Here is a 23,583-nt window from a genome sequence, read left to right on the forward strand (position 1 = left end):
GTCATATAGGTCTGCCAATGCTGTCAAGAGGGTGCCCCTGGTGACATCCATGAAAATAATATGGTTTTGAGACCCGTAAAAAACATCAGGTGCAGATAATCTCTACATCCCTGTTGTACAGGGCCGCAAAATTTATACTCATCAAACAACAGTGATGGCAGGCACTGAACATTCAAGGACCATAATCTGTAAAATCCATTAAGTAGTTCACTCCAAAACTGTTGCACAGTTGGGTAAGACCAAAACATATGGCCTAAAGAAGCATCAGGGAGGTCACATTTTGGACAGTGTTCAGTCGTATGTAATCCAGAATGAGCGGCACGACATAGGGAAAAATATAGCCAGGTGCAAATTTGTAGAGAAGTTCACATAGAAGAGCATTAAGTGTGAGCTTAGGAATAGAAAGAATAAATTCCTGAAGCTTGGATGGCTATAACTGAAATGGGAGCTCTTTGGTCCAAGCATCTGCCAGTTTACCATAATCCATATCTGCAGTTGTATCTTGTAAACTGCGATGATGAAATGTTAAAGGTACTGATTATTGTGATCCCAAGCTGTACGCCTCTGAGATGGTCTCCTGGATGTCCTCTGCAAGATTTTCCCAAGCTGATGGACATAATGCCTCAACTGGATAGGCAAAGTAATCATGAGGTAGAAGGCCATACTAGCGCTATAGTTCCTCAAATGTTCTCATATGCTCATGCTCAGTCACTACCTGTAACAAATATGTTATCCCTTTTCTATGCCATTGATCAAACACACTGCTCTGGTGCCTGGAGGAAAAAGAGGGGTTATGACATATAGACAAGAAAGGTATCTCATGGAGTACAAAATGGTAATGCTTACAAACCAGTCTCCAGTAGAGAATGACACGGGGACAAAGTTTGTACCCATCCCCGCGGGTTCTGTCTCCATCCCCACCCCTTTCCCCACGGGTTCTGTCTCCGTCCCCACCCCTTCCCCGCAGGTTCTATCCTCGTCCCCGCCCCATCCCCATGGGCTTCTGTCCTCATCTGCAGAAGCCTTGAACAATTATGATTTTATATTTGAATCTTTTATTAAAAAGTATAAAAAGGAACAATATGTTGTGCAACTGTTGTGTATAAATTACAAATAAAAAGAACTCCCGGTTGGGCTATAGAGGAGTGAGGAAGTGAGGTCTCGCTGCTCCGGAGTACCTGAATAGTCAGCAGTTGGTAACGGCATTTATTTCCCCCAAAAGAAGTACCAAACACCCCAGGAAGGAATTGAGCACAGGGCAGCAGGCGGAGAGAGCTGAGTCGGAGTGGATGGCTGCTAAATCAGCAAAGAAAGAGAACCGGGAGAAGAGTCGGATAACGGAGCCAAAGATACAAATGTTTGCCACCGTCCCCGACGCCGAGCTCGCAATGGGCCGCGGAGATCATCACGGAGGTGAGAGCGGCAGTAGAGCAGACGATGGACTCCAAAATCCAAAAGATTTTAGACAAATTAGATGGAATGGAGGAGCGTTATGTGGCAATGGCAACAGACATGCAGGCGATACAGGAATATGTGGGGCAAATGGAGGAGGAGCTACACAAGTTTACAGTTGAACAGCCAAAACTTTCTAAGCGATTATTAGAATTGGAAGAAAAAATAGAAGATTTAGAAAATCGATCACGTAGGAATAATCTACCTTTGGTAGGTCTCAAGGAGACTTTGCTGGAAAAAGACCTGCGGAAGTTCCTGGAAGCCTGGCTCCCTGAGGCAGCGGCAATCCCAGAAATAGTGGGAGATTTTCGGGTGGAATGGGCGCACAGATTGGGGCAGCGAACAACAGAAGTAGACTGCCCAAGAGTAACTATTTTTAAAGTACTAAACTATACTCACAAAATGAGGATACTGCAGGCTCTGCGTGGAGGTAAACAACTACAATATCAGAACAAAAGAATCCTGTGTTTTCAGGATTACTCTGTAAAGGTGGCAGCAGCCCGAAGGGCCTTTGTGCCTGTGTGTTCCAGACTGTTCGAGATGAAATGTCGCTTCAGTTTACTATACCCTGCGCGATTGCGGGTGCTGGACAACGGACGGGCGTTGTATTTTGATCAAGAAGAGGAAACAAGACTTTTTGCGGACAAGATGGCAGCGCCCAGTTCATCACATCCAGGCGATGCAGGCGGTTTAGAACGGAGACCTCTAGTTTTCAAAGGGGAGTTGATGGAGCTGAGGACGGCAGTGGAGGAATGACTGTAAGCCAGATGGAATGGATATTCGCTAATGGGCTGATGAGCTCGGATGTACACTTGGAGCCTTTTAGGGGCAGATTTCTGCTCTTACTTATTTGCCCGCGCATTAGTGCAACAACGGGAAAGAAATCTTGCGAGTTGCGTAAAAGGGATGGCGTGGGAAGACTATCCGAGTGACTCTCCATTGTATAGATTGAAAGTTTGAGAAGATATAGACATGTTTCAGAGAACAAAAGACAGCAAAGACCAATGTATAATTTTTTTTTTCAAAAATATATCTTTCTGAAGTAGTATGTGAAATGGGGTAGTGAGAATGAGTAAGTGTGAATAGGAGTGACTTACTATGTGATAAATATCACCCAAGGGTTCAGAAAGGGGGTGTGAGGATTCCTAAGTGGAGGGGGGGGGGGGAGAATTGCATCAAAGGGAGGGGTACGAGCCCAGGAGCGGAATGGTTTCGGGTAACCGAAAAGGACATTTGGGGGTTGGGAGGAGGGGAAGTTGAGGGGAGGGAGGGGAGAGTTTGGGACTGGGGGAGGGACAGAGCACTGCTTAAGGAGCTTGGAAAAACAGGAACAGGTAGCCGAACAAGGAATGAAATAAATTTTGAGGTGGAGTGGGGGCTGGAATGCCCTCACGCCAGGATGGCAACGCTTTGGCCTTTGGTTCAAGGAGTACGTATGGGGGTAGGCTAACATGTCAGGATTAGTAAAAACCACATGGAATGTAGGTGGGGTCCATTCACCAATTAAGCGACATAAAATATTGAAGACGTTGAGAGACAGGGGACCTCTGTTGCCTTTCTGCAGGAGACCCACCTGCCAGCAAAAGAACTTGCCAAATTAAAAAGGTGGTGGGTGGGCGATTATCTAGAGGCACCAGCTGTGTGAAGGAAAGGTGGTGTCGTGATCTCATTCAAGAAGGGGTTGCATTTAGAAATTAAGAAGGTGGTGGCAGACCCGGAGGGCACATTTGTTTTGGCTTCAGTGGTGTTAGAGCGACAACCTCTTTTACTGTGCAATATTTACGCCCCTAATGTAATCGATCGAGGATTCTATGCGACGGTGATCCGAAAGATTATAGACCTCGGGGAGATCCCAATAATTCTGGGAAGGGATTTAAATAATGTGGTGGACCCTACGCTAGATCGATCCAAGCCAACGGATAGGGAATTGACTAGAACAGTGAGAGGGGTGAGTTTGTTGAGTACTGCACTGGGCATAATAGATGTTTGGAGAATGCTCAATCCTTTGGAGAACGATTTCACTCATATGTCCAGGGCGTACTCCACAATATCTAGATTAGATTATCTGCTGATTTCTAGAGAACTTTTAACTCAAGTGGGATCTGTCAGGATAGGACCGATTATGATTTCAGATCACGCATGGGTGGAGATGGGTATAAGGGAGGGAGGGCCGCAGTCGCGGAGGAGTGCATGGAGGATCCCACCGTACCTTTATAGAGATAGCCAATTTTTACCGTTTTTGATCTCTAAATGGCAACAATATAAGGAGGTTAACGAACAACATAGAACTGATCCCATTCTGTTTTGGTAGAGTGTAAAAGCAGTTCTCAGAGGGGAGATCATCTCTTATGTCAGCTTTAAAAGAAAAGTGAGAGGTAGGGAGATTCTTCGTTTAGAAAGGAGGGTGACATTTCTCAGACAGCAATACGGGAAGGATCACTCTCTGCGGGTCAGAACACAATTATTGGAAGGAAGCATAGCAAGCCTTGAATGTGTCTTGGTGCATGCAGGGGCTCAGAAATCGTGGGCATACTATAAATTTCAGCTTTACAGATTTGCAAATAAGGGAAGTCATTTTATGGCCAGGCTAATGTGTGGGGGACTGGGCAGGCAAAACATTTCAACGCTGGTGGATTCTGGAGGTGTTCGGAAGAATGAGGATAAAGCAATTAACAATGTGCTCTACGAGTTTTTTTTGCTAAACTATGAGTCTCAGACCCCCCAACTGGTGGATAGTGAGACTTATCTGGCTAGTCTGGTGCTGCCAAAAATAACAAACAGCAGAGTTGGCAATATTGAATGCGTCACTAGAAGCCGAAGAGGTAGAATGGGTAATCCGGCAAAGTGCCCTAGGCAAATCCCCAGGTCAGGATGGACTCCGTAATGAGTTTTTTAAAATGCTGCAGCCAGAGGTTAGTCCAGTTTTGGCTGACGTCTTCAATAGTTTTATCCAACAGAAGAAACTCCCAGAACACTTAAATGTGGCTCAAATAATAGTTTTACTAAAACCAGGGAAATCTGCTAATTGCCCAGAATCCTATCGGCCAATTTCACTGCTTAACACAGAAGTAAAATTATTGGCCAAAATGTTGGCTAATAGGCTGCGAGAATTCTTCCAACACTGTTGTATGAACCCCAAGTGGGGTTCACCAGAGGAAGGGTGATAGCGAAAAACAGGAGAAGAATCTTGGCGACGTTAGAGACCATCTGCTTGGAAGGGGAACTAATAAGTTTTGATGCAGAAAAAGCGTTTGATAGGGTGGATTGGGGGTTTATGTTCAGGGTATTAAAGACATATGGTATAGAAGTTTGGTTTACTCAGGCGGTGAGAGCGCTATATGTGAATCCAAAGGCACAGGGTTATGCTAATTATTTTGTCTCGGATTGGTTCCCGATTAGAAGAGGGACCCAGCAAGGCTGTCCATTGTCTCCACTACTTTTTGTGCTGACATTGGATCCTTTGCTGCGGGAGATACAGCATAACCATGATATTAAAGGGGTGAATATAGGGGACTTTACATTTAAGACGGCTGCTTTTGCAGATGACTTACTACTCCTCATCACAGAGCCTAGGCACTCTTTACCATATCTAATGGAAAGCTTGGTGGAATATGGAGACTTTTCTGGCTTTAGTTTGAACCTCCTGAAGTCGGAAGCGCTGGCAAGTTCAGAACAGTTAAAACGGTCTTGGGGGTAGGTTTCCTTTAAGATGGGCCAGGGAGTCGTTTAGATATTTGGGAATCCGGTTAAATATCGATACTAAGAAATCAATATTACTAGACTACTCAGGGAGACGAAAGAGCAACTGACACTTTGGTCATCATTGCCTTTAACCTTTTTAGGCCGATTACATCTCTACAGAATGATGATCTTTCCCAGATGGTTATATGTGCTACAGACACTGCCTAAAAGTTGCTTAGAAAGGATTTGATAGCGCTTCAGAGGATGGTTGTGAAGTTTTGTTGGGGGGGTAGAAAATGAAAGATGTGGTGGCCTTATTTGATAGGGGCGTAAAAGGCGGGAGGATTGGGACTTCCAGATCTTCAGAAATACAACCAAGCATGCTTACTCTGTCATTTGAGAGACTGGCTGATGGGTCTGATGGGATTGGAACGTGCCTTTTTTCGCCCATGGCAGATGGTTGCGCTGCTTTATTTTTCCAGGGGAGAACTGCAAGAGAGACTACGAGGAAGTTTATTGCTTCAACCCCTTTGGTGTTTGTGGAGAGCGGTGCTCCCACTTTGGGGGCAAAGTCATCTCAGTAGTGTGTGGCTTCCTTTACAAGGGAATATATCATTTAGGCCAGGGGACGAGGACAGGGTTTTTCGCTCTCTGGCAGCAAAGAGAGTAAACCAACTAGAAAGCCTAATAAAAGAGGATGGGTCTTTAATGTCTTACTTGGATTTCACAAGGCGATGTGGGCAAGGCCCGTCCTCTTGGTTGGCTTATAGACAACTGTTGCACTATGTGAGAGCTCTACCGGAAAGAAGCTTACTTCCGAGGTTTGGTAGACAATTGAGGGAACTGCTAGAAGGAGACGCGGCAGGGCAAATCTCGGTTTCATGGTGCCTTAGATAGATTGGCTCAAGATAGGGATTTGGCAAAGGTTGCGGAAAAGTGGAGTGTAGAGTCAGGCAGGTGTATATTGGCAAAGTTGCTATTATCGGCTCTTCGAAGCGGCCCGCAACTGGTACATAGCGCAGAATTTCAGGAATGCAATTTTCGCACAATACATAGAGCATACTTCTCCCAGAGACAAGCCTTTCATGCTGGGGCAACGGAGTCACAAAGCTGTAGGAAATGTGGAAGGATAGAGGCCATGTTTTATCATGGTGTATGGCACTGTAGGTTGATCCTCTCGTTTTGGAGGTCGGTGGCTCAATATCTAGGAGGGGTGCTAGGGTAAAGGATTATAACAACTTTTGAGAGAGCCATATTCAGCGCATCGGGCCAGTGGCCCATAGGATCAAAGGGTGAAAAATGGTTTTTGGGTAAGGCCTGCATATTGGGTAGAAAATGCATCTTACTTTATTGGACTCAGGATCACCCACCTTCCTTTTGGCAATGGAGGAATAAACTTCATGAGCTGATGTCCTGGGAGTCTAGAGGAGTGGGTGGGTCGCCAGAGAGGCAACAGAGGTTCCCAGCAGTATGGAGAAGTACAATCTCGTCCTGGGCACGTAGCCAAATTTTGAATCGGCTCCCTTGGGGTAGATAGACATCATAACGGTTCCATTGAGCAGTGCTCTGGGGAGGGGGGAGGTAAGGGGAAGTAATAATTTGAGGGTAAGGTAATTGGGATTGGGGGGGTGGTGGGGAGGAGGGAAGAAGAACAACGGTTGGGGTTCAACCTTAAGAGTTTTAACCTAATAGAAGAATTTGAGCTAAAATTCCAGTCACAGGCCTGGGGACAGTTGTTCACTGGGGAGCTGGGGTAATTAGGGAGAGGGAAAGGTTTCAATGTTCACAAGTTTACTAATAGCAGGTGCTTGCCACAATAAGCGAAGGTAATTGATGGGATAGACGGTGCAGTGAAGTTGTTACTTAATGTAGATTTACTGCACTGGTATGCTGTATTTGTTAGAGAGTGTAAGTGTGATTGAGGGAGAAGGAGAGGATGGCAGGGTGAGTAAAACCAGAACACTGGATGAATGATAATTATTGTCTTTAAGTAGATTTCCATGGAAGATAAATATGGGGGGTACCTTTCTGGAATAAAACGTGTATCGGAATGAAGGGAAGCACATAGGTCACAGGTAACTGACTTGCTGTTATACAGCAAACGCTCAACGGTTTCAACTGCATAGTAGGGGGAGGGAATAGAGTTATAATGTTAAAACATTTCTTGGAAACAGATCACAGCATGAGATCTTTTATAAGAAGGGGCATATATTTGTCTTAAAGTGGAGGAATTGATATTATATGTATCTGCAGCTGTTTTCAATAAAAACGTTTGAAATTAAATTACAAATAAAAAACAATAATAAAAGCGAGCAGCTATAATAACCTTCCTCACCACCACCCTCTACCCTTCCAACCCCAACAATAACTGATTTCTACTACCCCAAGGAATCCTAATCCACCCTGTTAAAATGTCCAGGAGTACTCTAAAGACAAAAATACAACCCGTTCTGTATGCCATAAGGGGAGAAATATGTCCTATGAAGCACTGTTATGATTTTTAATCTGTAGATGAATAAGAAGTCATCAACAATCTCAAGATTCAGTCTAGCTCTCCTTTCTTCCACAGTCCTTCCTGCAATAGAAGATGTCTTCTTAGAAGAGGTGCTGGTAGCAGGATGTACAGGATCCCCCATGCAAAGTTTGCTAGTTGTGGCCAGCATGTTTGCCTGTTTTTCCAAAAAACTCAAAATACTGTTGTCTGCATCACTCAAACATAAATAGCAGCCCAGTTCATTAACAGGCTTCAAAGTAGAAAATGACATGGGGAAAGTTTGTCCCCGTCCTCATGGGCTCTGTCCCCACCCCCACCCTGTTGGATCTGTCCCTGTCCCCACTGGATCTGATCCTGCCACGTCCCCGTAAGCTCTGTCTCTGTCCCCATCCTCATGGTTACTGCAGGTCCCCATCCCCGTACCATTCTCTAATCTCACACTACCCTACCTGCTTTCACAATAGGTTATGTCCTAACAGTCCCTGGAGGAATCCCACCCATGCCATGGAGAAGATAGCTAAAATGTATCCCTGGACAAGGTTTTAGCTGAGTCTCAAGTTTCGTAATAGAAAAGTCCTGGGTACCTTGGAATAAATCATTTAGGTGGCGCATTCCAGTGGCTACATTTAAATACCCAAGATTTAATAAGCCCATTCCCCCTTGAGAAAATGAAATATACATTTGAGATAGTGATAGTCTGCGAAAGATATTTCTGCAACATACGGTTAAACAGTGTTTCATCCCTAAGATAAAGACAGAGGGGAAGCATCTGGAATACATAAAGCCACTGGGGCATGGCCCTCTATAGCTGCAATTTTGTGCCCAAGGAGGTTAACAGAGGTGTTATATTAAGAGAGTAGAGAAAATGAAGATACATACAGTAGCAGGTATTCTCAAAGGACAGCGGGCTGATTATTCTCACCAATGGGTCGTCGTCCGCAATGGCCCAGGAGACTGGAACAACTTTAGAAAAAAAGAAAAGTCTCTGGAACGCTCCGTCGAGCAGGCCGAGCGCACTACGCATGCGCGAACAGCTTCCCGCCCACGACGCGAGCATGTCCTCTTCCGTTAAATAAAAAGCAAGATAGAGAACTGGAACAACTCCAAGGGGAGAAGGGCGAGTATGTGAGAATAATCAACATGCTATTCTCAGAGAATACCTGCTACAGGTATGTATCTTCATTTTCTCCGAGGACAAGCAGTCTGATAATTCTCACCAATGGGGTATCCCTAGCCCCCAGGCTCACTCAAAACACAATGAACATTGGTCAATTGGCCCCAAAACAGCGAGGACATAACTTGGATTGACCTAAAAAGAAACTAAACTCAGTGAGAGTGCAGCCTGGAATAGAACATAAATGGGCCTAGGAGGGTGGAGTTGGATTCTAAACCCTGAACAGATTTTGCAGCACCGACTGCCCAAACCGAATGTCGCGTCGAGTATCCTACTGAAGGCAGTAGGGAGATGTGAATGTGTGGACTGATGACCACGTTGCAGCCTTGCAAATCTCTTCAATGGAAGATGACTAAGTGAGCCACTGACGCAGCCATGGCTCTAACATTGTGAGCCGTGACATGGCCCTCCAGAGTCAGCCCAGCTGGGCATAAGTGAAGGAAATGCAATCTGCTAGCCAATTAGAGATTGTGCATTTTCCGATGGCAACTCCTCTCCTGTTGGGATCAAAAGAAACAATTGGGCGGACTGTCTATAGGGCATTGTCCGCTCCACGTAAAAGGTCAATGCTCTCTTGCAGTCCAAGGTGTGTAACTTGTCCTCATCTGGGCGGGTATGTGGACGGGGAAAAAATGTTGGCAAGACAAATTGACTGGTTCAGATGGAACTCCGACACCACCTTCGGCAAGAACTTAGGGTGAGTGCGGAGGACTACTCTATTATGATGAAACTTGATATAAGGTGCATGCACTACCAGGGCTTGGAGCTCACTGACTCTACGAGCTGAAGTAACAGCAACCAAGAAAATGACCTTCCAGGTCAAGTACTTCAGATGGCAGGAATTCAGTAGCTCAAAAGGAGTTCTCATCAGCTGGGTGAGAACAACGTTGAGATCCCATGACACTGGTGGAGGTTTGACAGGGGTCTTTGACAAAAGCAAACCTCTCATGAAACGAAAAACTAAAGGCTATCCAAAGATAGGTTGACCTTCTACACGTTGATGATAAGCACTAATTGCACTAAGGTGAACCCTTATGGAGTTGGTATTGAGACCAGACTCTGATAAGTGTAGAAGGTATTCAAAGCAGGGTCTGTGTAGGACAAGAAAAAGGATCTAGGGCCTTGCTGTCACACCAGACAGCAAACCACCATTTGAAAGAATAACACTTGCTGCAAAAGCTAAGGAAAACTAAAGGGAAGGAAAAAAAATTAAATGATAAACAAAAAAGTACCGCAATGGAAGGCTCAAAAAAAAATCACTGAAAAAGTTTGATGTGCTAAGGAGAGACCATGAAAGCGACCTCTCTGCTCTGCAGAAAATGAGAGACTGCTTGTCCTGCGTGCTCTCGCTGAGCGGGAAGGCATTCAAGTATCCGTGGTGGGACACAGCAAAAGGCTTCTTAAAGTAATAGAAAGTTGGGTAGCATCCGCACCAAGGCTGCACTGGATGACACGTGAGAAATTAAGTCTGCTTGTCCTTACAGAATATAAATAATCCTAAGTAAAGTGAACTAACTTAAATAGAATGGTAAGCGCAATGCAACAGAATTATTTTACTATAGCTACTAAAATGGAAACACACACACAATCTAGACTTAAGAGCTAAATTTTTAAACCACCAGGTGCTTTCCTTTAATTCGATAGTAAGAATACAAAAAGATAACTGCCCTCATCAGTTTTAGTTTAAATTCTCTCTCACTAAATCCTAGCACGCTATACCTGATGTTCCTAAGGAACAGAAAAGATAAATAATCCATTCATCTTACCCACAACCATGAGTGTAAACTCAAATCCTTTTTTCACAGACTTTCGATGAACTTGATTGGGTAGATTTGCAAATCCAACATAACCTGGAGTTTCAGGATTGGCGAACTGTGCCTGCTGCCAAAATTGAAAAACACAAAAGATTAAATACCAGAATAAAACAGATGCTGTAAAGGAAAATACAAGCTGATACACGCCACCACCTTCTCCTACATGAGCACGCAGTTGTGGAATGCATTACCTACAGCCCTGAAAACTATTGACGAAATAACTAACTTTCGCAAATCTTTGAAGACACATCTTTTCAACAAGGCCTACAAAGAGAACTCATAACCTTACAAAACTACCCACCAGCTCACCCAGCTATTAATGTCCACCTCTATACTATCCTGATTAATACCCTCCTTCTCACTACCCTTTCTTAATCTCTGTACATTACGAATTGTAACTGACATCCCGGAATGACTATGTCATAACAAAACTCTGTAAGCCACATTGAGCCTGTAAATAGATGGGAAAATGTGGGATACAAATGCAATAAATAAATAAATAAATGCTACAGAGATTTAACAAGTAGAGAAAACAGGCAGCACAAAAGAATTCTTTCCAACACCTCTGCACATGTGTATGGGTGAGTACATGCACACACCCATCTAAGTTTATATCTGCATTGCATGCATGTGTGTTTATATATAAACTAGTAAAAAAGGCCCGTTTCTGACACATATGAAACGGGCGCTAGCAAGGTTTTCCTCATAATGTGTATGTTTTGGAGAGTGTATGTGAGAGTGACTGTGTGTGATAGAGAGAGTGAAAGTGTGAGTGTGTGTGTGAGAGAGAGAGTGAGTATGGGTGTGAGCGTGTCTGTGAGAGAGTGTGTGTGTGAGAATGAGAGTGTGTGCAATTGCGTATGGGAGACACAGTGTGATAGAGAGAGAGAGAGTGTGTTTCACACAGATACAGTGTGTGCGTGAATGAGAGTGTGTGTGAGGCACAGATTGTCTGTGAGACTGAGTGTATGAGACCAAGCGAGTATGTAAGTGACTGTGTGACACATAGAGAGTGAATGTGATACAATGTGAGACATAGAGTGTATGAGAGTGAGAGACAGAAACACATAGTCTGTGAGAGAGAGAGTGTCTGTGTGTGTGACAGAGATACCTCCCTCCCTCCCTCTCTCTCTATGGTGTCAGGCCCCCCTCTTTCTCTGGTGTCTGAGATTGCTGCCACTGCACCTAAGCAATTGGTGTGCTGGAGGAGAGGAAGAGAGAGAGAGAGTGTGTGTGTGGGGTGGGGGGGATGTGTTGGAGGGGTTCAGCTTGGAAGAAGAGGGGTGTGGGGGATTGTGGATGCGCTGCCAGATGAAAGTAAGTGAGTATGTGTGTGTGTGTGGGGGGGGGGGGGGGGGTTCAGGAAGCAATGGCAGATGACAGAGTGAGGGAGTGTGTGTGTGTGGGGGGGGGGGGGGGGCAGGGGGTACAGGAAGCGCTGCCAGATGAGAGAGTGAGTGTGTATGGGGTTTCATGAAGCGCTCCCATCCTTGAACCCCCTCCCCACCTCAGTCCCCTTCTCTCATTCAAGAACCCCCTCCCCAGTCTCTCCCATCCAAAAACCCCAGTCCCCTCCCCACCCGTCCCCTTCTCCATCCAAGAACCCCCTCCCCACCTCAGTCTCCTTCTCCCATTCAAGAACCCCCTCCCCAGTCTCTCCCATCCAAAAACCCCAGTCCCCTCCCCACTCGTCCTCTTCAAGTATCCAAGAACCCCCTCCCCACCTCAGTCCCCTTCTCCCATTCAAGAATCCCAGTCCTCTCCCCATCCGTCCCCTTCTCCCATCCGAGAACCCCCTCCCCAGTCTCTCCCATCCAAGAACCCCAGTCCCCTCCCCACCCGTCCCCTTCAACTATCCAAGAACCCCCTCCCCACCCCTTCTGCTTCTCCCATCCATGAACCCCTCCCACCTCAGTCTCCTTCCCATTTGAGAACCCCCTCCCCCCCACCTGAGAGCCCCACACCCTTCTCCCATCTGAGTCCCTCCCCACCTACCAGCTCCATTCTCCTGCCGCCCAGGCCCACCACCCTCACTGCCTTAAAAAAAAAACCCAATTTGAAGCACTGGAGTAACAGGCAGCAGCGCCTCGCGTCTGCCCTTCTACTAAAAATCTCTTCGACGACGTCATTGGGCCTTCCCACATTGAGTCCCACCCGCCCTCGCGGTAATTGGAAGTTACCTGAGAGGAGGGCGGGACTCAATGTGGGAAGGCCCAATGACGTCGTCGAAGAGATTTTTAGTAGAAGGGCAGACGCGAGGCGCTGCTGCCTGTTATTCCAGCGCTTCAAATTGGGTTTTAAAGGCAGGACAGCGCCTAGAGCGGACTCGCAGCACCCCCCACCCGCTGACATCTGGGGCGGAGCGCCCCCACCACGTCGCCGTCGCGCGTTGCTGAACTTGGGAGGGAGGGAGGGAGAGTGGTGCTCGGGCGGTCGGGGCGGGGCTACCTGAGGCGCGCGGCGCGGTTGGTAGCCAGCGTTTCCTTGGCAGGGGGAGGAGTAGGGAAACTACTCCTCCCCCTTCCTTGATGCGGTCCCTGCTTTCATTTTTCTGTTGGTTTTCCGCCCTCGACGTCATGACGTTTCACGCAAGGGCGGGGCAGCAAGTCGTTCAGTGGCTTCACCACCACGAACTTACGAACCGTTCTGGGAGTCTGAGTGACTTCAGAACGTTGTCCTCAGAACGTTGAGGGTGCCTTTTATTATATTAGATATATAATCTGTTTTGTATTTGGGCCGTATGTCTATTTGAGTTTCAATCTATGTGCACTGGGGTACGTGTGTTTGTGTACGCATCTATTTCTGTGCCTCTGTGATTAGGGAGTAGGGTTGTGCACAGAGCCTTTAAAAGAGCCTATAATGAACAGCGACAAAGGCTATTTCAAAAAGGTATGAAATCTGAATGATGAAAATATGGGTGAGCAAAAATTTTCTAGTAAATATAATTTACCTTCTACTTGGGTGCCGGCCGGCCCTATTGACAGTGCTTTGGATACATTTCAACAGTGGGTGTTGAAAGCGAATGCTACATACCTGTAGAAGGTATTCTCCGAGGACAGCAGGCTGATTGTTCTCACTGATGGGTGACGTCCACGGCAGCCCCTCCAATCGGAAACTTCACTAGCAAAGGCCTTTGCTAGTCCTCGCGCGCCCATGCGCACCGCGCATGCGCGGCTGTCTCCCCGCCCGAACCGGCTCGTGTTCGTCAGTCCCATATGTAGCAAGACAAAGACAGGGAAGACACAACTCCAAAGGGGAGGCGGGCGGGTTTGTGAGAACAATCAGCCTGCTGTCCTCGGAGAATACCTTCTACAGGTATGTAGCATTCGCTTTCTCCGAGGACAAGCAGGCTGCTTGTTCTCACTGATGGGGTATCCCTAGCCCCCAGGCTCACTCAAAACAACAACCATGGTCAATTGGGCCTCGCAACGGCGAGGACATTACTGAGATTGACCTAAAAAATTTACCAACTAACTGAGAGTGCAGCCTGGAACAGAACAAACAGGGACCCTCGGGGGGTGGAGTTGGATCCTAAAGCCCGAACAGGTTGTGAAGCACTGACTGCCCGAACCGACTGTCGCGTCGGGTATCCTGCTGCAGGCAGTAATGAGATGTGAATGTGTGGACAGATGACCACGTCGCAGCTTTGCAAATCTCTTCAATAGTGGCTGACTTCAAGTGGGCCACCGACGCAGCCATGGCTCTAACATTATGAGCCGTGACATGACCCTCAAGAGCCAGCCCAGCCTGGGCGTAAGTGAAGGAAATGCAATCTGCTAGCCAATTGGATATGGTGCGTTTCCCCACAGCCACTCCCCTTCTGTTGGGATCAAAAGAAACAAACAATTGGGCGGACTGTCTGTTGGGCTGTGTCCGCTCCAGATAGAAGGCCAATGCTCTCTTGCAGTCCAATGTGTGCAGCTGACGTTCAGCAGGGCAGGAATGAGGACGGGGAAAGAATGTTGGCAAGACAATTGAATGGTTCAGATGGAACTCCGACACAACCTTTGGCAAGAACTTAGGGTGAGTGTGGAGGACTACTCTGTTATGATGAAATTTGGTGTAAGGGGCCTGGGCTACCAGGGCCTGAAGCTCACTGACTCTACGAGCTGAAGTAACTGCCACCAAGAAAATGACCTTCCAGGTCAAGTACTTCAGATGGCAGGAATTCAGTGGCTCAAAAGGAGGTTTCATCAGCTGGGTGAGAACGACATTGAGATCCCATGACACTGTAGGAGGCTTGACAGGGGGCTTTGACAAAAGCAAACCTCTCATGAAGCGAACAACTAAAGGCTGTCCTGAGATCGGCTTACCTTCCACACGGTAATGGTATGCACTGATTGCACTAAGGTGAACCCTTACAGAGTTGGTCTTGAGACCAGACTCAGACAAGTGCAGAAGGTATTCAAGCAGGGTCTGTGTAGGACAAGAGCGAGGATCTAGGGCCTTGCTGTCACACCAGACGGCAAACCTCCTCCACAGAAAGAAGTAACTCCTTTTAGTGGAATCTTTCCTGGAAGCAAGCAAGATGCGGGAGACACCCTCTGACAGACCCAAAGAGGCAAAGTCTACGCTCTCAACATCCAGGCCGTGAGAGCCAGGGACCGGAGGTTGGGATGCAGAAGCGCCCCTTCGTCCTGTGTGATGAGGGTCGGAAAACACTCCAATCTCCACGGTTCTTCAAAGGACAACTCCAGAAGAAGAGGGAACCAGATCTGACGCGGCCAAAAAGGAGCAATCAGAATCATGGTGCCTCGGTCTTGCTTGAGTTTCAACAAAGTCTTCCCCACCAGAGGTATGGGAGGATAAGCATACAGCAGACCCACCCCCCAGGTCCAGGAGGAAGGCATCCGATGCCAGTCTGCCGTGGGCCTGAAGCCTGGAACAGAACTGAGGGACCTTGTGGTTGGCTTGAGATGCGAAGAGATCTACCAAGGGGGTGCCCCACGCTTGGAAGATCTGGCGCACCACTCGGGAATTGAGCGACCACTCGTGAGGTTGCATAATCCTGCTCAACCTGTCGGCCAGACTGTTGTTTACGCCTGCCAGATATGTGGCTTGGAGCACCATGCCATGACGGCGAGCCCAGAGCCACATGCTGACGGCTTCCTGACACAGGGGGCGAGATCCAGTGCCACCCTGCTTGTTGACGTAATACATGGCAACCTGGTTGTCTGTCTGAATTTGGATAATTTGGTGGGACAGCCGATCTCTGAAAGCCTTCAGAGCGTTCCAGATCGCTCGTAACTCCAGAAGATTGATCTGCAGATTGCGTTCCTGGAGGGACCAGCTTCCTTGGGTGTGAAGCCCATCGACATGAGCTCCCCATCCCAGGAGAGACGCATCCGTGGTCAGCACTTTTTGTGGCTGAGGAATTTGGAAAGGACGTCCCAGAGTCAAATTGGACCAAATCGTCCACCAATACAGGGATTCGAGAAAACTCGTGGACAGGTGGATCACATCTTCTAGATCCCCAGCAGCCTGAAACACTGGGAAGCTAGGGTCCATTGAGCAGATCTCATGTGAAGGCGGGCCATGGGAGTCACATGAACTGTAGAGGCCATGTGGCCCAGCAATCTCAACATCTGCCAAGCTGTGATCTGCTGGGACGCTCGCACCCGCGAGACGAGGGACAACAAGTTGTTGGCTCTCGTCTCTGGAAGATAGGCGCGAGCCGTCCGAGAATCCAGCAGAGCTCCTATGAATTCGAGGTTCTGCACTGGGAGAAGATGGGACTTTGGATAGTTTATCACAAACCCCAGTAGCTCCAGGAGGCGAATAGTCATCTGCATGGACTGCAGGGCTCCTGCCTCGGATGTGTTCTTCACCAGCCAATCGTCGAGATATGGGAACACGTGTACCCCCAGTCTGCGAAGTGCCGCTGCTACTACAGCCAGGCACTTCGTGAACACTCTGGGCGCAGAGGCGAGCCCAAAGGGTAGCACACAGTACTGGAAGTGACGTGTGCCCAGCTGAAATCGCAGATACTGTCTGTGAGCTGGCAGTATCGGGATGTGCGTGTAGGCGTCCTTCAAGTCCAGAGAGCATAGCCAATCGTTTTGCTGAATCATGGGGAGAAGGGTGCCCAGGGAAAGCATCCTGAACTTTTCTTTGACCAGATATTTGTTCAGGGCCCTTAGGTCTAGGATGGGACGCATCCCCCCTGTTTTCTTTTCCACAAGGAAGTACCTGGAATAGAATCCCAGCCCTTCTTGCCCGGATGGCACGGGCTTGACCGCATTGGCGCTGAGAAGGGCGGAGAGTTCCTCTGCAAGTACCTGCTTGTGCTGGAAGCTGTAGGATTGAGCTCCCGGTGGACAATTTGGAGGTTTTGAGGCCAAATTGAGGGTGTATCCTTGCCGGACTATTTGGAGAACCCACTGATCGGAGGTTATGAGAGGCCACCTTTGGTGAAAAGCTTTCAACCTCCCCCCGACTGGTAGGTCGCCCGGCACTGATACTTGGATGTCGGCTATGCTCTGCTGGAGCCAGTCAAAAGCTCGTCCCTTGCTTTTGCTGGGGAGCCGATGGGCCTTGCTGAGGCGCACGCTGCTGACGAGAGCGAGCGCGCTGGGGCTTAGCCTGGGCCACAGGCTGTCGAGAAGGAGGATTGTACCTACGCTTGCCAGAAGAGTAGGGAACAGTCTTCCTTCCCCCGAAAAATCTTCTACCTGTAGAGGTAGAGGCTGAAGGCTGCCGGCGGGAGAACTTGTCGAATGCGGTGTCCCGCTGGTGGAGCTGCTCTACCACCTGCTCGACCTTCTCTCCAAAAATATTATCCGCACGGCAAGGCGAGTCCGCAATCCGCTGCTGGATTCTATTCTCCAGGTCGGAGGCACGCAGCCATGAGAGTCTGCGCATCACCACACCTTGGGCAGCGGCCCTGGACGCAACATCAAAGGTGTCATACACCCCTCTGGCCAGGAATTTTCTGCACGCCTTCAGCTGCCTGACCACCTCCTGAAAAGGCTTGGCTTGCTCAGGGGGGAGCGCATCCACCAAGCCCGCCAACTGCCGCACATTGTTCCGCATGTGGATGCTCGTGTAGAGCTGGTAAGACTGAATTTTGGCCACGAGCATTGAAGAATGGTAGGCCTTCCTCCCAAAGGAGTCTAAGGTTCTAGAGTCTTTGCCCGGGGGCGCCGAAGCATGCTCCCTAGAACTCTTAGCCTTCTTTAGGGCCAAATCCACAACTCCAGAGTCGTGAGGCAACTGAGTGCGCATCAGCTCTGGGTCCCCATGGATCCGGTACTGGGACTCGATCTTCTTGGGAATGTGGGGGTTACTTAGAGGCTTGGTCCAGTTCGCCAGCAATGTCTTTTTTAGGACATGATGCATGGGTACTGTGGACGCTTCCTTAGGTGGAGAAGGATAGTCCAGGAGCTCAAACATTTCAGCCCTGGGCTCGTCCTCCAAAACCACCGGGAAGGGGATGGCCGTAGACATCTCCCGGACAAAGGAAGCGAAAGACAGACTCTCGGGAGGAGAAAGCTGTCTTTCAGGAGAGGGAGTGGGATCGGAAGGAAGACCCTCAGACTCCTCGTCAGAGAAATATCTGATGTCTTCTTCCTCTTCCCACGAGGCCTCACCCTCGGTGTCAGACACAAGTGCACGGACCTGTGTCTGCAACCGTGCCCGACTCGACTCCGTGGAGCCACGTCCACGATGGGAGCGTCGAGAGGTAGACTCTCTAGCCCGCATCGGCGAAGCTCCCTCCGCCGACGTAGTCGGGGAGCCTTCCTGGGAGGCGACCGCAGTATGCGGAAGGCCTCACCTCGGGCATAGGGCCAGCCGGCGCCTCACTCGACGGTACCGGTGGCGCAAGCACCCCCGGTACCGGAGGGGTAGGGCACAACAGCTCTCCCAGGATCTCTGGGAGAACGGCCCGGAGGCTCTCGTGCAGAGCGGCTGTGGAGAAAGACATCGATGTCGATGCAGGAGTCGATGTCAAAACCTGTTCCGGGCGTGGAGGCTGTTCCGGGCTGTCCAGAGTGGAGCGCATCGACACCTCCTGAACAGAGGGTGAGTGGTCCTCTCAGTGCCGATGCCTACTGGGTGCCGACTCCCTCGGCGACCTAGAGCTCTCGGTGCCGACACGGGAAGGAGACCGGTGACGATGCTTCTTCGATATCTTGGAGCGAAGCATGTCACCGGAGCTTCCCGGCACCGACGAGGAGGACGTCGAATCCAGCCGTCGCTTCCTCGGGGCCGAGGCCGAAGGAGGTCGGTCTCGGGGAGGCTGTACCGCGGGAGCCCTCAGGGCAGGAGGAGACCCACCCGAAGGCTCACCGCCACCAGCAGGGGAATGGACAGTCCTCACCTGCGTTCCAGACGAAGCACCACCGTCCGACGACATCAGCAAAAGAGGAGGTCTCGATGTCACCGACGCCGACGCAGCCCTCCGATGTCGCCCCGATGCAGAGGGTCGATGCTTCGATACACTCGATGCAGTCAGGGGCGAAGATGAAGGTCCGGGCGCTGACGACGTTGATGCACTGGATCCTCCCGGTGCCGATGCCGGCGAAGAACCCGAGAACAAAACGTTCCACTGGGCCAATCTCGCTACCTGAGTCCGCTTTTGTAAAAGGGAACACAGACTACAGGCCTGCGGGCGGTGTCCAGACCCCAAGCACTGAAGACACGACGCGTGCCTATCAGTGAGCGAGATGACCCGGGCGCACTGGGTGCACTTCTTGAAGCCGCTGGGGGACTTCGATGTCATGGGCGGAAAAATCACACCGGCGAGATCAAAAGTCGAAATGGCGGAAAAGGCACCACAAAAAGAAGGGGAAGAAAACTTCGACCCGAGGCCTAAAAGCGGCCTACCCCGACGACGAAAGAAAACTTACCGGGGCGAAAAACTGGAAATATCGGAAGGAAAAAAGACCGAAGAGTCTCCTTCTACACAGAGTTTTTTTTTTTTTTTTTTTAACACGAAGTAAGAACGACGCGCGAGGTCGACTTTCCGGGGCGCGACACGGCGAAAACACGACCGTACCAAGCGCGGACAAAAGAAGACTGACGAACACAAGCCGGTTCGGGCGGGAAGACGGCCGCGCATGCGCGGTGCGCATGGGCGCGCGAGGACTAGCAAAGGCCTTTGCTAGTGAAGTTTCCGATTGGAGGGGCTGCCGTGGACGTCACCCATCAGTGAGAACAAGCAGCCTGCTTGTCCTCGGAGAAAGATTTATCTAAGATGGAAGAATCTACAGCTTTTAATTTTGGCAATTTATCAAAAAGTATGCTTAATGTGTTGAAGGAATTGAAAACGGAAGACTCTCTGGTAATATCTCGTGCAGATAAAGAAGGCGCTGTAGTAGTGCAAGATAAGGCAGATTACATAAAGGAGGCAATGAGACAATTGGGCGATATGTCTTTCTATCAGACATTACATACAGATCCCACAAGGAACCATTCGGCTGCCTGGACAGCGCGAGAACGGTACCGCTGAATGCAAGACATCACCAGCATACCCCGCAAAATCCCAGTACGAACGGGATGACGCTGAGACCGACCGCGGCGCCCTACCCGCCTCGTGGCCACAGCGCGACCCCAATCGGACCAGATCCCAAACGCACCCGAATCAGACGACCTCACCTGCGAATCTGCAAATAACGGCCGTAGGCTTCAACCGACAACCCTCCCAGACGGACCGGCGTGAAGTTGACTCCCCTCTGTCCAAGATCGCAGCACTGGACTGGTCATCGGTGCCCCCTCACACGCTAGGAAGCGAGGGGATTGCTAGAGGCCAGCCACCGACCATGTCTGCTCCGAACCGAGGAAAGAAGAGCACCGTACACACGGCTATCCGTCGGGAAGCTGGACCGCAGCAGCCATCAACCGAAGATCCTACCAAACGGACCGACGCTATGGAGACTTCCCCTCTGACCGAGAGTGCAACACTGAACTGATCATCGGCACCCGCCGCACGCTGCGAAGCGAAGGGAGCGCTAGAGGCCAACCGCCTACCACATCTGCTCAGAGCGGAAAAAAATAAACACTGTGCACCACACGGCTGTACGCCGGGAAGCTGCCCCAGCCGAGGTACACTCTCATACAGCGATCCGGTGGCCGACCCAAACCACACGGCCGCTCAACACAGACCGACCCTGACCCTGCGACCACCCACCACGGACCAACGCAGACCATGACAGCCGCGGACAGAGAGGCCTGCATCATGCTTGAAGAAAATCGAGGCCCTTGCAGTGAACTTTACAAACCATTTAAATATCTATTCTATACTATTCCTGCAGATGTGACAGGAAGTCATTTCCTTAGGGAGTTAATTTTATTTTATCTTACTTTATTTTATTTGCAATAGTTTTGGACATGTCTGAACAAACTGACGAATATTCAACATATTCTCCTTAACTCAAAACAGCTTAAAAAATTCATGTTATCAAAAATGCAATTATATACTCTGTGGTAGTTATGCAATTTATGGTCAAACCAAATTAAGGACACTTACCAGCTTATAATCGAAAGAGAAAAATGCCTATATTGCAACCCAAATCGGGAGATGGGCGTCTTTCTCCCGTGGGCGCCCAAATCGGTATAATCGAAAGCCGATTTTGGGCGTTTCCAACTGCAATCAGTCGTGGAAACGGGTAAAGTTGATGGGGGCATGTTGGAGGCGTGGTGAAGGCGGAACTGGGGTGTTGGGTGTGGTTATCGGCCGAGGAGAGATGGGCGTCTTTAGCTGATAATCGGGAAAAAAAGGCGTTTTTACTGCGATTTTGGGTCACTTTTTTTTTACCCTTTTTTTTTTCACGAACAGGTCCCAAAAAAGTGCCCCAACTGACCAGATGACCACTGGAGGGAATCGGGGATGACCTCCCCGGACTCCCCAAGTGGTCACTAACCCCCTCCCACCAAAAAAAAAAAACACTTTAAAAACTTTTTTTCCAGCCTGTATGCCAGCCTCAAATGCCGTACCCACCTCCATGACAGCAAAATGTGTTCTATCTTCTGACAGCCTTTCCCTGGTTCTGATGTGGCTCTCGGGTGAGTGTGACACCTTTTCTGTTATGCGCACTCCAGAGTCACATCAGCAATGCATTGCGGTGGGTGTAGGGTATTGGGCTCCGTGATTCCAGTAGCTTGTGGCAAATGCTCACGATGTTGGTAGTTGGTAGGCTCTACTCCCATGGTGCTTTTCCCCCTGTTTACTGGGTCAGTGTGTGCCCTGTTTTGTTTCCGGTAGTCCATGAGGTAGTGGCCATTTTTGTAAGCCAGTTTTAGATCCCTTTCACGTATTAGCCACGTTACAGAACTTAGTTCTTCCCTTGAATGTGGCTGAAAGAGGGCATTGTACAGCATTCTGCCAGCTCGGACCTACTGCTCATCTCAGTACCAGGGAGACTCGTTGCCAGTGGGGCACAACCTCTACAGTTAACTGTGAGTAAGCGTGCTTATTCCAATAAAGGACGTTTTCGGAGAGATTAGTCTTCAGGTGTCAACTGGTGTGCCAATGTTATACAGCAGCAACAAGTCCTAGAGGCCTGTGTGTATGCAGGTCCCTGGAGCACTTTTAGTGGGTACCACAGCGCACTTCAGCCAGGCGGACCCAGGCCCATCCACCCCCCCCCCCCCCCCCCCGCCTGTAACACTTGTGCTGGTAAATGGGAGGTCTCCAAAACCCACTGTACCCACATGTAGGTGCCCCCTTCACCCCTAAGAGCAATGGTAGTGTTGTACATTTGTGGGTAGTGGCTTTTGGGGGAGGGGGGTTGGGTGCTCAGCACCCGTGGTAAGGGAGCTATGCATGTGGGAGCGTTGTCTGAAGTCCACCGCACTGACCTGGCATGTCAGGGGGGGTGAGTGTACTACGAATCGTGGCCCCTCCCACGACCAAATGGCTCGGATTAGGACGTTTTTGAGCTGGGCGTTTTTAGTTTCCATTATCGCTAAAAACAAACAAACGCCAAGCTGAAAAACATCCATTTTTTCGATAATAAGGTCTGTCCCGCCTCTTCACGTACCTGTTTTCGGACATAGACGCCCATGGAGATAGGCGTTTGCGTTCGATTATGCCCCTCTTAGTCTTACAGCATATAACAGATGTTCCAGGCTACTACTACTACTACTATTCCTTATTTCCTTTCCATTGATTCATTCACTAAATTTGTGCCCCTTTATTCAAGCCTGTATTAAGTTTTTCACTAAGTTATTAGTTATATCTTAACTGAATGGGTTTTCTTTATTACAGGAATAAGTTGTGTAACGAGCAAAACTGAGGGTGGCTGGGTAGTATCTAAACGCAAGGACAGTATGTAACAAGGCAGTTAGTTTATGATTGAATTGCCCAACTGTTTGGACATCTTCGATCATCTCCTTCACGGCACAACAGCTGAATCACCGTAGGTTCCAACCCGCCCACCGATACAATCTCAGAATTAAAGACTCCCAGTGCCTTAGGGCAACACTTCCAAATATTGACCGTGAGTAAATCAGCTAACTCTGCAATAGCACAACACTTCATTATACTAGTTGTAACCTGCCTACATATTCCTACCAATTACTCTGCTCTCAGTACATCATACTGCACCATACTGAACTCACCACTGACCATAAACTCCCATCATACATTACAGACACCCATAACTAACCATGATCATCAACAACTCTTACCACATTCTTCGAAACCAACGCCAAAACACTAACAAATTACTGCTGCTAATTTACTCCATATCCATAATTTATCATACACAGACCACCCCCCTCACTGACAACAGTATACCCATACCACACAAAACCCTACAGACAGTGGCGTACCTAGAGTAGTTGACACCCGGGGCCGGTGATTTTTTAACACCCCCCTCCAAAATCCAGTACTAGGCATACCGAGAATACAAAACACTCAGGACCTATAGAGCAATTCTACCATACCATAAGCAGTCATTTCTATGAGTCACACATGGAAAAAGAAATAAACACTACAGTGAGCACTAGAACATCAATTCACCAAT

General features: G+C 48.9%; 1 protein-coding gene across 3 annotated transcripts in view; it reads right to left on the bottom strand.

Annotated features, from left to right (window-relative positions):
- The window catches only part of SEPTIN2 (septin 2), a 488,195-nt gene that overhangs the window by 335,208 nt on the left and 129,404 nt on the right, over positions 1 to 23,583 (bottom strand). For all 3 annotated transcript variants that reach the window (XM_030215817.1, XM_030215816.1, XM_030215818.1), the window contains exon 3: positions 10,568 to 10,682. In XM_030215817.1, coding sequence (XP_030071677.1) covers positions 10,568 to 10,682 — 115 coding nt within the window. The remainder of the gene's footprint in view (positions 1 to 10,567; positions 10,683 to 23,583) is intronic.

This window comes from Microcaecilia unicolor, chromosome 10, assembly GCF_901765095.1.
Source record: "Microcaecilia unicolor chromosome 10, aMicUni1.1, whole genome shotgun sequence".
Classification (NCBI taxonomy): Eukaryota; Metazoa; Chordata; class Amphibia; order Gymnophiona; family Siphonopidae; genus Microcaecilia; species Microcaecilia unicolor.